General features: G+C 51.1%; 1 protein-coding gene across 7 annotated transcripts in view; it reads left to right on the top strand.

Moving 5' to 3' along the window:
• Positions 1-225: 225 nt before the first annotated feature.
• NGDN (neuroguidin) overlaps positions 226-14,689 on the top strand; it is a 65,271-nt gene continuing 50,807 nt past the window's right edge. For 6 of the 7 annotated variants that reach the window (XR_008310152.1, XR_008310151.1, XR_008310150.1 and 3 more), the window contains exons 1-10: positions 226-472; positions 2,859-2,918; positions 3,317-3,388; positions 4,736-4,873; positions 5,413-5,497; positions 5,596-5,648; positions 7,341-7,461; positions 7,634-7,802; positions 9,810-9,966; positions 13,825-13,885. Coding sequence is in view for 1 of the 7 variants with exons in the window: in XM_053263651.1 (XP_053119626.1) it covers positions 425-472; positions 2,859-2,918; positions 3,317-3,388; positions 4,736-4,873; positions 5,413-5,497; positions 5,596-5,648; positions 7,341-7,461; positions 7,634-7,802; positions 9,810-9,966; positions 13,825-13,885; positions 14,423-14,442 (984 nt within the window). In the remaining 6 variants the exon portion in view is untranslated. Of the gene's footprint in view, positions 473-2,858; positions 2,919-3,316; positions 3,389-4,735; positions 4,874-5,412; positions 5,498-5,595; positions 5,649-7,340; positions 7,462-7,633; positions 7,803-9,809; positions 9,967-13,824; positions 13,886-14,422; positions 14,575-14,689 lie in introns of those variants that run through there. The other variant, XM_053263651.1, reaches the window with a different exon arrangement.

Raw genomic sequence — 14,689 nt, 5'->3', positions numbered from 1 at the left:
CCATGAGGCTGAGAGAGAGGCGGGGATTCCCAAGGTCGGCTTGTAGCGCCTTTATGAACCTGTAGCAACTTCCCTCTATCTCATTGGCCAATGTGCCTCGAGAGAGAGCCAACTCCATGCCTCATTGGTCAAACATTCTCCGCAGGAGGGGGATTTTTAAAATCGATTGGTTGTTACCCTAGCAACGGACCCGCCTCCTTTAAAGAGGCGGAAGTCGACGAAGACCTTTCTCCCGGGCATGCCTTAGAATCCGAGCCATGGCTCTGCATGATTGTCTGAAGCGGCTTCAGCGAGGCGGAAGTCTATCAACTATTGGTTAAAGCGAGGCGGAAGCTTGCTTTTGATTGGCCAAACTTCTCGAAGGAGGCGGGATGTTTACCCAGGATCGTTGACGCGGTTTCCTTTCCACGTGGGAGTTCCAGCGATGGCGGAGAGCAAGGAGCCGGTGCCACCTGGCCCCCGGGCTCTCGAGGTGAGAAAGATGCACCAGAGCGAGAACTGCATGGTTAGGGGCGAGAGGACTCCTGAGCACGTGCAGAGTGCAGTTCCTTTGCCCGCTGGTCCAAAAGTAGGGCAGTCCCTTTCTTATAACCCGTTGAGATCACCACAAAGTGGCCAGTGAGGTCCAAGCGAAGCTTTTGTGTTCTCCAGAGTTCGCTCTCCCTTTTGGGACTGGATGCAAAGTAGAGCAACCCGGAGGGAGGAGCAGACAAAGGAGGAAGCGAGGGAGGAGGAAAGCCTTCCAGAGTCGTCCGGCTGTACAAGTCCTCGCTTGGTGGGTGGGTGTTGTAAGAGGCTGGATGGAGGCGAAATCCGATCCGCCTCCGCCCGCTGCAACGGATTTCGCTTTGCGCCAAGGGCCACTGGGACAAAGAGTCGGGAATGGCTCTGTTTTAGAATCCGATCAGATCTAGCAGCAGTTACTCGGATTTTTTGGATCGGCCTGATCTGACTCACGGGTCTCTGACGAGGCAGAGACCAGAAGTAAATATCTTAGTATTAGCAAAGTCGGAGATCCATTTTCGGTGGTGCATTAGACAAAGAGTCAGCAGAAGCCAGACCGGCTGGTCTGTAGCCAGGCCAGGCCCACAAATCGTGGGTAGGGGCCCTTCGGTCAAAAAGTCTAGCGGGGCTGCCCTATTGAATTTGCTTTTTTGGTGTGTCTTTCTCTTTCTTCATCCCCCCCCCATTTTTTTTCTCATTTGGGTTTCTTTCCCCTTTGATTATCTCTTTGTTCATGCGTACACGGATCGATACATAGTGTCTGGATGTGTAAAAAGCTAATTGTCTTTAAAAACGAATCCATCTTTTTACTATGAATTTCTGCGAAGGATCAGAAATGGCAGGGATTGTATCGAAGGGAAGGAAGAGGTGGAGGGATTAATTAAACAGGGGTGGTGGGGGAGATAAATGGCTTAAAAGAAGTATTTATTGGTTGAGAAGTACAAGCTGGTACCTCTCACTTTAGAAACTGAACAGAACAGACTGAACAGAAGAACAATGGAGGCAGAGGATGTGGGTTGGAGGGATATGTGGGGAGAGGAAAGTGGGTACTTATGGGGAAGAAAGATCTGAAGGGGAGGGGAAGAAGGTCATGGGAAAACCTGGGGAAAGGACAGGTTGTGGATGAGAAGGAAAGGGAGGAGATTGGGGTTTTTCTTTTACTTTATTAAATTTCTATACTGCCTTTCATTAAAACAGCCTCAAGGCAGTTCACCCATCTTGAGCAAAAAGATGTTCACACATGATTGGATTGGGAGGTCTGGTAGAAGTGAAAGAGTTGTGGGTAAAATAGGAAGGGGAGATGCACCTTTGAAAAGGGGAGAATTGGGGTGGGGGCTCCCTGGGAGTAGCAGCAGCTTAGGGAAGATGTAGTGAGGAGAAAGAGAAGCTCTACTAACTGGACCAAGAGGCACCTTTTAAAAGCAATAGCTTTCTCTTTATATTTGGTAGCGGGGAGATCAGCCAGCTCGCGCTCTCTCGCTCTCTCTGCATTTCAACACAACATCCCTCCCAGTGGCCATTGCTGGCATCTCCCTTGAGTTTCTTTTTTGATTGTGATCCCCTTTGGAAAAGGAAGCAATCTCCTCATTCCTTTGCTGTGTAAATTGCTTTGAAACCCTCTTTTTTAAACCTCTGAGGATAGATGAGACAAGGAAAGGGGGAATTAGGGGTGAGGTGCCAGCAAAGAGGTGTTTGGCGAGAGCAAAACCTTGGCTGGTGAGCTTTGGAGTTGTGGGGTGGGGGCTGTTGTGCACATGAGTCAGTGGAAGAGGAGAACAGTGTGCAGGAGCAGCTGCTGGGTGGTGTTAAGAACATAAGGACAGCCCGGCTAGATCCAGTTCAAAGCCCATCTAGTCTGGCATCCTGTTTCACACAGTGGCCCACCAGAAGCCCACAGGCAGGGGAGGAGGACTTGTGCCCTCTCTCCTGCCCTTCCTCCCCTGCAACTAGTATTTAGTGGCATCTTTTCTCTGAGGCTGGAGCCAGGTGGCTTATAGGCACCAGATTAGTACCATAGCCATTGATAGACCTGCCCTCCACAACTTTGTCTAAGCCCCTTTTAAAGCCACCCAAGTTGGTGGCCATCGCCCCATCCAGTGGCAGAGAATTCCACATGTTAACTATGTGTTACATGAAGAAGTACTTCCTTTTGTCAGTCCTAAATTTCCCCACCTTCCGTTTCATGGGATGACCCCTGGGGCTGCTGAGCTTGATAAATCAAAAGGCAGAGGCAGAATACACTGGAACTTTGGTTGTAAAAAGCCATATTTTCCCAGGAATTGGGGGGGGGAGAGGTCTGAAGACTAAATCTTAAGAATCTAAATCTTTCTCTCCCCCCTGCCCCCCCCCACCAGGAGAGAGTTGAAGCAGATCTGCCTGCTGCACTGGGCTTGCTGGAATCCCTCCAAGAGCAGGTGAGAGAGTACTCATTACCCCCACTACCCCCCACGCTTCTCCCCTCAGCCCTAATTGGGGTCATTTTGTAGCTGGCATCCATTTCCCCAGAGGTCCTCAAGCTTGGGTCGTGTTCCCTGTAGCAAGGATCCCCAGATGTTGACTACAACTCCCATAATCCCCATGCCAAAGGCCCTTGCAGCAGGGGATGCTGGGAGTTGTAGTTGACAACCTCTGGGAATCCCTGTTACAGGGTACACAGCTTGGGTCTCCAGATGTTTTTAGACTCTGACTCCCATCATCTCTGTGCCTGGGGAGATTAGGCATGTGGGTCCCACAACGCTGGCAATCCTAGTTTGCAAAGCCCAGCCTCATCCATTCTCCGTTTTCATTTAACTTTCTCCTTTTTGCTGGGCAGGTGGTTGCAGTGACCCAGCATGTACGGTGCCTGGCGCAGAAGGTGCAGGCGGGGGCCTACCCCACAGAAAAGGTGCGTGGCTTAGGAGGGAATGGGGGAGTGAGAAATATGGGGCTGAATGTGAACCCGGTCCCAATTCTCTGTGTGAAAGCGTGAAATGAAAAGATAAAAAGTGTGAAATGAAAAGAAGGGACTTCTGAGCATGTGCAGAGTTGCATCGCACGAGCAGACCCTCGATGCTTCTGTTGCGTAGGTGGATCCGGCTTTGGCCCTGGGAAGGTTCTGAAACAGACATGGCGAAAGCATTGCTCTTGGGTTGGATTGTAGAGCTCTCTGCCTTTGTGTTTGTTTCTCCATCCCCCGTCTCTTTCTGTCCGTTCCCAGCAGAGCTGGAGGCATTCTCTTGCCGTGCTGCATGTGCAAGTGGGCTACCAGCCCTTCTGGGTCCGTGCCGCCGGTTTCCGGGGCCTCTGAAGGGGGCTGACAAACGCCAGCATTGCCACCACCCTCCTCTTCTCCGGGGCTGCCCCTCGGAACAGCTCAGGAGATCCTCCCTCTTGTCTTGAAGCCAGCTCCCCAAGCCACACCCATTATCTGCTCTCCTCTGCCTACTCCTGAGTCGGCCTCCCTGCCGTTCCGCCCGAGGCAGGCTATATTTGTGGCTCCTGGCTGAGGGCACGTTTGGGGCCCTGGTGCCAGTAGCTCTGTGGGTCATCTGTCAGGAAAACAGGGCTGCCACGGAGGCAGCTTCCTACTTCGGCAGCTGGCCGCTACTCCCTCCAGAGTTGACCTGGGTCAGTCCCTCCCACCTCCCTCACCATCTTCCTTTGGCATGGACACTGTGGCCTTGGTGCGGTCAGGCTGACCCCGAGTTCCTGCACTCTGCAAGCCCAGAATCGGTGGCAGAACCTGGCCCCCTCAGGCCAGTCTCCCCCACCTCCCAAGCCCCCTTGCTTCCTCCCCCCCCCGCCCTCAGTGAGTTCCCCCCATGTCTCTATTTCTCCACTTTGCTTTCTTCTCTCTCACATTTCACTGCGGAGGTCCCCCCCCCCCACTTCCCTCAGGCTTCTAAGCTGAGTCTTGTGAGGAGAGCTGGTCTTGTGGTAGCAAGCTTGACTTGTCCCCATAGCTAAGCAGGGTCTGCCCTGGTTTTCATTTGGATGGGAGACTTGATGTGTGAGCACTGCAAGATATTCCCCTCAGGGGCTGGAGCTGCTCTGGGAAGAGCAGAAGGTTTCAAGCTCCCTCCCTGGCTTCTTCAAGATAGGGCTGGGAGAGACTCCTGCCTGCCACCTTGGAGAAGCTGCTGCCAGTCTGTGAGGACAATACTGAGCTAGATAGACCAAGGGTCTGACTCAGTATATGGCAGCTTTCCTGTGTTCCTAGGCTCCTTCACCTCTCTCTCTCTCCCATCCTTAGGGCCTCAGTTTCCTGGAAGTGAAGGACCAGCTCCTTCTCCAGTACCTTCAAGATCTCTCCCACCTGATCCTAGAGAAAACCTCAGGACGCTCGCTAGCCGACCACCCTGCCTTGCTGCGCTTGGTGGAGACCCGAACGGTATGGAACTTACGCAGCCTGGGGTGAGAGCTTTGTGCTGTGCAGGGGCCCCCGGATGAATCTGCTTGCTTTCCTCACGAGTATGGTCGGAAGACTAGAGCTCGTAGCTCAGTGAGTGCCTTTTTTGGTCGGAGGTCCAAGGTTCAGGCCCTGGCAGTTCCCTTTAAAGGATCTCGGGTGCCAGGGCTGCAGAGGTCCTGTTCATGAGACCATAGAGAGCATCTGCCCTTGAGGCCTAGATGGAACATCCATCTGACTGAGCAAAGAGGCACCTTTTAAAAGTGTTGATTCTCTTTCTTGAACAGGGGGAGAGCAACTGGCCCTATCCAGCCCCAGCACACTATCCATCCAGTGGCTGTTGCTGGTGTCTGTCTTAGGTTTCCTTTTTAGATTGTGAGCCCTTTGGGGACGGGGCCATTTTTATTTATATCTATATAAACTGCTTCGGGAACTTCGGTTGAAAAGGTGTATAAATATCCGTCGTATCAATCGGACTTGCTCTTGTGACTTGGTCCCCTCCCCCACTTGCCTCTTAATAGGTTTTGGAGAAGATGCGCCCCATTGATCAGAAACTGAAGTACCAGGTGGACAAGCTGGTGAAGACAGCCATGACGGGGGCTCTTGGTGAGACGTGGGTGTTCAGATCTCCTTCACAGGAGGATTTGGGGGCACCTATGAACGTGTGACTTATCTGCCTTTCTTGGTTGGCGTTCTCATTCCAGGTGAAAACGATCCGCTGAGATTCAAGCCAAACCCCCACAACCTGATGAGCAAGGTATGATAGATATATGGGTCGCGGACCGGCTTCGGCTCACTGAAATCCAGACACATGATGCTGTGTTAGGGCAGGGATTCCCAACTTTGGGTCCCCAAATGTTGTTGGACTAAAACTCCCATCATTCCCAGCCACAACAGGCACTGTGGCTGGGGATTGTGGGGATTGTAGCCCAACATCACCCGAGGACAGAAGATTGGGAACCCTCGGTCTGGTAGGAAGTGAGCCTCCATTTGAGGGGAATGCCAGGAATTGCAAGAGCAGACAGAAACTCCATCCTGGATCTCCCAGAGAGGTGCGCACTCCTGCCCGGTGGACCAGAGTCCATGACCATCGGTCAGAATGGTTTGTGAGTTCTCTCCTTTCCCCGATGCAAAGGGTGCTTTCTGGTCTCCTCAAGGTCTTGCTCTGCAGGGCGATACCCACTCTGAGAGCCCTCTAGATGGGGTGGGACACATCCCACGGGAAGCAGAGGTGTATTTTGGACTCTTTCCCACACAGCTCTCAACAGTGCAAAGCTGGGGAAACCTGGACTCTTGTGCAACGTCTTTTAAACACCCCCTTTCCCTGGATGAATAGGCGAAAAAGACATTTCGAGCAATAACTCCTTGGGGGAGGGGGGCTTGTAAACAGGACTTGCAGTGCAAACCGTATTCCTGGTCTGACTAGCCTAGGCACTGGGCTAATTTGCTCCCTGAATGAGGGGGAGAAGGGGGCAGAGTCAGCATCTGGGAAGCTCCTCTCCCCCCCCTTTCCCTCCCTCCCTCCTTCCCTCTCACTGTTCCATAGAGGCAAATGTTTACATGCCTAAAAGGACCCTGTTCGAAATTGCCCCTTGCAGTTCTTCTTTCAATTCAGGGGGTCTGCACAGTTAGGCTGCCCTTGGCAGCTGACTCAGAACTTGTGGTTGCCAGAACCCCTCTCTGTTCCCCCACCTCCATCCACCCCCAGCTCCAAGCATGGAAGGAAGCCTGAGGCATGCTGTGCTTGCTAGAGGGAGGGTCTGTGTCTCACCATCACAGCAACATAGGAAGCTGCCAGGTACTGAGTCAGACCATTGGTCCATCTCGCTGAATATTGTCTACCTAAACTGGCAGCAGCTTCTCCAAGGTTGCAGGCAGGAATCTCTCTCAGTCCTGTCTTGGAGATGCTGCCAGGGAGGGAACTTTGGACCTTCTGCATGAAAGCGTGCAGGTGCTCTTCCCAGAGTAACCCTATCCTCTAAGGCAGGGCTGCTCAACTTTGGCCCTCCTGCAGATGTTGGCCTACAACTCCAATAATCCTTGGCTATTGGCCACTGTGGCTGGGGCTTATGGGACCTGTAGTCCAAAAACAGCTGGGGGGGGCAAAGTTGAGCAGGCCTGCTCTAAGGGGAATATCTTACTGTGCTCATGCATGTAGTCTCCCTTTCAAATGCAAACCAGGGTGGACCCTGCTTAGCAAAGGGGACTCTCCATGTCCACTGCCACAAGACCAGCTCTCCTTGGGGAGTGATATTGCAGACCCCACTTTAAATAGAATTGCTGGTGGAGGTTGAACAGGGAATGGTGAGTGGAGCAAAATGTCTGTCTTGTTTTTGTATTCAGTTTGTGCTTCTCGGTGTGAAAGATTTGAGGTCCCTTGAGTCTGAGGTGGAGGGAATGTTTAATGGCTCCCACGACCGACTGATCGATCTGTCTCTCTCTCTCTCAGCTGAGCGACTCGGAGGAAGAAGAAGATAGCGAAGCTGCTGATGCAAAGAATTCTGGGAAGGAGACCTCGAAAGGAGGCAGCAGGAAATACGTCCCGCCCCGCTTGGTGCCCGTCCATTATGGTATGCAGCTACTTGGCTGAGGACTGGAAGGCCTGTTGTGCTGAAGGGAGCCAGAGCGTCCCGCTGCCGAGAAAGCACCGCTCTGTTGGAGATGGGTGGCCGGGCCTTGGTGTCAGTAGAAGCTCCCCTTGACTGCGTCAACAGCCACCGTTTTGTTGCTTCTCTGCCCCAGATGAGACGGAGGCCGAGCGCGAGAAGAAGATGCTGGAGCAGGCCAAGAGACGGGCTCTCAGCAGCTCGATCATCCGGGAGCTGAAAGAACAGTACTCAGAGGCGCCGGAGGAGGTCCGGGAGGGGCGCTACCCCCACGCCACCAGGCAGAACCGGGAGGACGAACACCGGTCAGTGGGCGGGGGGGGGAGGAGCCCTGCGGGTGGGGAACGGGAGCGCCCATCTTGCAAATTAGAGGATGCTGGGTAGGGCTGTGCTTTGGAACGCCTGGAGCCAAAATGATGCGCACCTTCCCTCCAGAGCGTTGCTGAGGGGGCCGCTCCCAACACAGCTCTCTCTGCTCAGTACTGCTGCCTTCCTGATGGGAAGCAGAGCTCCCTGTTGTCCCCACAGTAGCTGGGAGGATGCCCAGGGAGTGAGAGGAAGGCCCCCGCACACCTTCCCAGCCACCGTAGGGGAGGTACAGGACTCTGCTCCCCATAAAAGAGGCCCGCCCCCCCCTGCACTGGAAGCGCCAGTACTGCGCAGAGACAGCTGTGCTGGAAGAGGTTGCCTCTGCCTGGTTTCATAGGAACATAGGAAGCTGCCATATACTGAGTCAGACCATTGGTCCATCTCGCTCATTACTGTCTACACAGACTGGCAGCGGCTTCTCCGAGGTTGCAGGCAGGGATCTGTCTCAGCCCTATCTTGGAGAGGCTGCCAAGGAGGGAACTTGGAACCTTCTGCATGCAGATACTCTTCCCAGAGAGGTTCCATTCTAATGCAAGCCAGGGCAGACCTTTTTAGCAAAGGGGCACAAGACCAGATCTCCTCCCAGTTTTCATAGAGGTGATGTGCATTATTTAGTCTGGACATTCCAAAGTAGTGCCCTGATGCTGGGAGTCATCGGAAAGGCGTCAGATGCAAGGCTTAGGAACATAGGAAGCTGCCCTATACTGAGTCAGACCATTGGTCTATCTAGCTCAGTATTGTCTTCACAGACTGGCAGCAGCTTCTCCAAGGTTTCTGGCAGGAGTCTCTCAGCGCCCTATCTTGGAGATGCTGCCAGGGAGGGAACCTGGAACCTTCTGCTCTTCCCAGAGCAGCTCCATCCCCTGAGGGGAAGATCTTACAGTGCTGCTCACACTTCTAGTCTCCCCTTCATATGCAACCAGGGCAGACCCTGCTTAGCTAAGGGGACAAGTCACGCTTGCTACCACAAGGCCAGCTGGGAACCCTGGGCTGTCAGTTTCCAGTCTCTGATCTGGGAAGGTGGTGTTGCTTAGTGGGGGCATGTTTGCTTCTGGGCTTGTCCCCAGAACTGGGTGCAAACAGGAAATCTGGAGGCCCTTAGGCAGAGAGTTCGTGTAGTGATGTGTGTGTTCTCGAGGAAGAGTCGGCCAGTATGGTCCTTGATAGGTCTTTCAGTGGCGTCTGGTTATGATGGCTCTATGGAGCCTCCTTATTCAGAGGCAGGGTGCCTCCTGAATGCCAGCTGCCGAGGTCCAACATGCAAAGGACGGCCTCTGCCTTCCATGTCTTGCTTGTGGGCTTCTTGGGGGCACCTGATTAGCTGCCGCTGCTGGAGAAGAGTCGTCCAACAGCACTCTTCTTTGCAAACAGGGGTTCTCATTCATTTATTCATTCATTCATTCATTGGATTTCTAAACTGCCCTTCCAAAAATGGCTCAGGGCGGTTTACACAGAGTAATATAATTAAATTAATTTAAATAAGATGGATTCTTGTCCCCAAAGGGCTCACAATCTAAAAAGAAACAGAAGATAGACACCAGCAACAGTCACTGGAGGTCCTGTGCTGGGGGTGGAGAGGGCCAGTTACTCTCTCCCTGCTCAATAAAGAGAATCACCACATTAAAAAGGTGCCTCTTTGCCAAACTTGGGTCCCCAGATAATATAGTACTGCCACTCCCAACGTTCGGGCATTGTGGCTGAGGATGTTGGGAGTTGTAGTCCACCAACATCCTGGGATCCGAGGTTGAGAAACCCTGTAGGAGAAAATTATTGTGGGAGCGGGGAGTCAGGACCACTGGGCCTGACCTGGGGCAGTTTTCCGTCAAACTCACAAACATGATGCCTACTGAAAGTGCAAAATGAACTTTATGCCTGCTTAACTCGAGGCACATCTCTTGTGCTTAGCAGTAAACAGTTGTTCCCTCCATGGCTTCCCTCTGCAGGACCAACTACGAGGAAAGCATGATGGTCCGCCTCAACGTGACCCGGAAGGAGAAGGCCCGCCGGAGGCGAGAGGGCGCCCTCACCTCTCAGCTCAGCTCCCTCACCCACTTTGGGGACATCAGTGCGTTGACCGGGGCAGCACCCACAGTGGGAGAGGCAAGTCTTGCGTCTGTGAAGTATTTGGCTGGCAGCGAGGGCTGCTTGAAGTTGGGCGGGGCGGGCAGGGCAGCTCTACGCACCCGGACAGATTTTCACTGGCTCTCTGTAAGCCCCAAAATGTAGTCCCGACTGCCCTCTGCTCCATGGGGGAGCAGACCTGTCACTTTGCTTGCCTCTCCCTGGTTTGCACGTGGTTTCTCCTGATTGCTTCCCTCCATCACCTGGCTAGGTGCCACACTTAAATTCCTAGGCACCGCGATCAGCTGGCGCCTGGGAATTGTCGAGCCCTGCCCTAACCACCCCCAGATGTTAGTCACTCTGGCTGCAACAGGAAGCAGAAGGTGGGACTCGAAACACTTGCAGAGTGGTGGAAGGAAGAGGTGGGGTCACCCAGAGATCTGTATTTTGCTTAGCATATTTGTATACCACCCCAAACACAACAAAACAATAAAAACATTACAACAATTTTAAAATTTAAAACGTTAAAACTATTAGAAATCATCAAACTATTAAAACAGTATCTAGGAACATAGGAAGCTGCCATATACTGAGTCAGACCATTGGTCCATCTAGCTCAGGATTGTCTACACAGACTGGCAGCGGCTTCTCCACAGTTGCACGCAGGAGTCTCTCTCAGCCCTCACCTGGAGATGGTGCCAGGGATTGAACCCAGGACCTTCTGCATGCAAAGCAGATGATCTGTCACTGAGTTATGGCCCCATCCCCTAAAGGGAATATCTTTCAGCGCTCGCATGTAGTCACCCATACAAATGCAAACCAAGGAAGATCCTGCTTAGCAAAGTGGGCTATTTCTAAAATTTTGTGATATGTGAGTTTTACTTGTATGTAAGTGTAAAAATAGTGCATATTCTAACTTAATATAGATACTGATGGGATTGGAATCACTGTTCCCTCCAAGGCGTGCGCGCGCTCACACATTTTCTGATGTCCGCTCAGTTAATTTTAGATCTTGCTCAGATTGAATTAGGAAGGCCCCACTCTGAATGTATGTGCGCACACAATGCCTTGATACTGCCACACAGAGGTGAAAAAAATTAGAGGGACCACTGATTGGAATTTGTGATTATTAACCAGGAAGTATATTTGTTTTTAAACTTTATTTAGTGTACAGTGGTCCCTCTACTTACGAAATTAATCCGTTCCGAATGCACATTTGTAAGTCGAAAAGTTCGTAAGTCGAAAAGCGGTTTCCCATAGGAATGCATTGGGAACGGATTAATGCGTTCCGGAGCCTAGAAAAAAGACCCAGACCCCCAGTAAGGCTTGCAAACTGCACAGGAACATTTCTTTTCAAGAATAAACAGGCAGTAAACAGGCAGGCAAGTCAAGGAAACCGCATGTAAAATTCGTAAGTCGAGGAAACCCCATCTAAAAATTTGTAAGTCGAAAAAACCGCATCTAAAACCGGATCTAAAACTGCCGTTTGTAACTCGAAAAATACTTATGTCGAGTAGTTCGTAAGTCGAGGGACCACTGTATTTCCATACTGGCCCCAAATTGCATCTTTGGGTGGTTTACAATAATAAATACAGCATAATAAAGCAATTAAACCTTAAAACAATTTTAAAATCACATTAAAATCTACTGGTAATTAAAAGCTTGAGTGAATAGATGTATGTTAAGCAACTTCTTGAAAAGTGCCAGAGATGGCGAAGCTCTTCCTTCAACAGGGAGTGCATTCCAAAGCCTCGGAGTGGCAACTGAGAAGACCCGTCCCTGACCAGACGGGCTGGTGGCAACTGCACTTGAACTTCCTTGGGTGATCTCAATGGGCAGTGGGGGCTCAGAACAGAGAAGGCATTCTCTTAAGTACCCTGGGTTTAAGCTATTTAGGGCTTTATAGGTTATAATGGAGAGGAGAGCTAGTCTTGTGGTAGCAAGCATGACTTGTCCCCTTAGCTAAGCAGGGTCTGCCCTGGTTGCATCTGAATGGGAGACTTGATGTGTGAGCACTGGAAGAGATTCCCCTCAGGGGATGGAGCCGCTCTGGGAAGAACATCAGAAGGTCCCAGGTTCCCTCCCTGGCAGCATCTCCAAGAGAAGGCTGAGAGTGATTCCCGCCTGCAGCCTTGGAGAAGCCGCTGCCAGTCTCTGAAGACAATATTGAGCTAGATGGACCAATGGTCTGACTCAGTATATGGCAGTTTCCTATGTTCCTGTGTTTCCTATGTTTCCTAACCAGCCCTTTGTATTTTGCCTGGAAACATATTGGTAGCCAGTGTAGTCCTTTTTAATACAGGTGTCATATGGTCCCTTGAAGATGACTTAGAGGAAGAGCGGTATATAAATAAACCTAGCTGCCACATTTTGCACCAACTGCAGTTTCTGGACCATGTACAAAGGCAGCCCCCCATAGAGCACATTGCAATAGGTGAGTGTAGAGGTCACCAGCATATCTACTACTGTGTTGAGGTTTTTTTTATCTCAAGAAATGGAGAACAGGTCTATCAACAGCTACTAATTGGTGGCTATAGGCCACCTCCAGCCTAGATGCCTCTAACTACCCGTTGCAGGGGAGCAATAGCATGAGAGAGGGCATGCCCTCACCTCTTGCCTGTGAGCTTCTTAGAGGCATCTGGTGGGCCATTGTGTGAAACAGGATGCTGGACTAGATAAGCCTAGGACCTGAACCAGCAGGGCTGCTCTTATGTTCTTAAATGGACACAGCTGGCGTATCAGCCACAGCTGATAGAAAACTCTTCTGACCACTGCCCCAGCTTGAGACACCAGAGAGAAGTTCACATCTAGAAGTGCTCCCAGACTGCACACCGCTTCCTTCTGGGGGAATGAACTTGTCCAGAACAGGCAGATCAAAATTGTCTCTTTTGCTCCCGCACTATAAGTACCTCAGTCTTATTTGGATTCAGTTTGTTATCCCTTCCCTCATCCAGCCCATTTGCTGCCTCCAGGCAAGCTGGTCTTGTGGTAGCAAGCTTGGCTTGTCCCTTTAGCTAAGCAGGGTCTACCCTGGTTGCATATGAATGGGAGGCTTGATGTGTGAGCACTGCAAGATATTCCCCTTGGGATGGAGCCGCTCTGGGAAGAGCAGAAGGTTCCAAGTTCCCTCCCTGGCAGCATCTCCAAGATAAGGCTGAGAGAGACTCCTGTCTGCAACCTTGGAGAAGCCGCTGCCGGTCTGTAGACAATACTGAGCTAGATGGACTTATGGTCTGATTTAGTATATGGAAACTTCCTATGTTCCATTTAGGGAGGTTATGCTTTTTCCTGATGAAGCTGACATGGAGAAGTAGATTTGGGTTTCATCGGCATACTGAAAGCATCCTGCACCAGATCTACTGATGATCTCTCCCAGTGGTTTCATGTAGATATTAAAAAGCATTTGAGACAGTACGGAGCCATGGGGGATTTCATACAAAAGCTCCCGTTTTTGAAGAGCAACAGTCCAGAATCCACCCCAGAGGTAGGAGCGGAACCACTGCAAAGCAGTGCCTCCCATTCCCAACTCCATCAGATGATACAGAAAGATACCATGTTTGATGGTATCGAAAGCCACCAAGAGAGCCAAAGGGACAAACAGTCACACTCTCAATGCCTGTATCTTGGACTTTGTGGTGCGAGAGCTCAGTAAAAAATGTCTACTACATGTGGCAGCTTTTAAAAAAGCAGAGGGTGGAGAGGCAAATTCCATGCGAGGATTTGCAGGAAGGAGATTGAAAACATGACTGCCAGTATCATGATTGTGTTCTGTATATCTGCTCTATCCTTCTCAAGGAACATTCAGAGTTCAGTGTCTTTTTCATTCCCACCCACCCACCATCGTGCTTTCTCCAAGGTGTCTCTTTCTCATCTCTTTCCCCTCTTACTGCCTTTCAGGATTCAAGTCCCCAAAAGAAGAAACGGAAGATCACCACAAAACGAGGGAAGAAGAAAAAGGGTAAGTGCTGATTAAATACGCTCTTCCCCACAACTTTGACAGACCCAGCATTGAGACCTTTGCTTGCCCCACTCCACGCAGACGGCAGGCCGGGCTTGTGAAACTTGTTCCTGGACCTGAACACTTCATGCTGTGGGTAACGGGAATCTCTTGGCTGAATTCTTCCCTGTTGAGAAAGGGCTAGCCTTGAACCTTCTCCCAGGTCTCGTATGTGCAGGGAGCGCTTTCCACGAAGCTTCATTTGTTCAAACCCCCTCCCAGCCCCCTGATAAATAGTAAAGTACAGGAGTAGTGCTTACTTATCTCCATCTGCTTTTTGTCCACCCTGACTGGAAAATCTTGCAGAAAGCAGATCTGTATAGCATCTGACAGGCTCTGCCATCTTTGCTGATGACGGTTCCTCAGAGATGTCTAGCTGCATGAGATGACCTGCACAAACACGAACACCCTCTCCCTCTCCTCTGTTTCCTCTCCTACATTAGTTTATTCTCTCTCTCTCTCTCTCTCTTTCTCTTTTTGTTCCCTCCATTTTTCCAGGTTTCCACAGGAGACGGTAACCCCCCCTACTCTGGACCAATCACTGTCAATCCCCAATACTTTGGATTTACACACCTGTTAACCATAGCTGGGGCACGAGGGAGAAAGATTTTGTTAACAATAAAACTTGAGTGGTCTTTTCCTGCCTAAAATCTTTGTTGAGTGCCTCCCTCCTTGCCATTTGTGGATGTGAAGACTGATCAGGTTGAGGGTGCCCGCTTTATGCTTTCCAGTACCCTCCCTGACTGCTTTGAGTCTCTCTCCCTA

Source organism: Hemicordylus capensis, chromosome 6, assembly GCF_027244095.1.
Source record: "Hemicordylus capensis ecotype Gifberg chromosome 6, rHemCap1.1.pri, whole genome shotgun sequence".
Taxonomy (NCBI): domain Eukaryota; kingdom Metazoa; phylum Chordata; class Lepidosauria; order Squamata; family Cordylidae; genus Hemicordylus; species Hemicordylus capensis.
The sequence above is the reverse complement of the archived record's forward strand: the minus strand, read 5'-3'. Positions and strand labels throughout refer to the sequence as shown.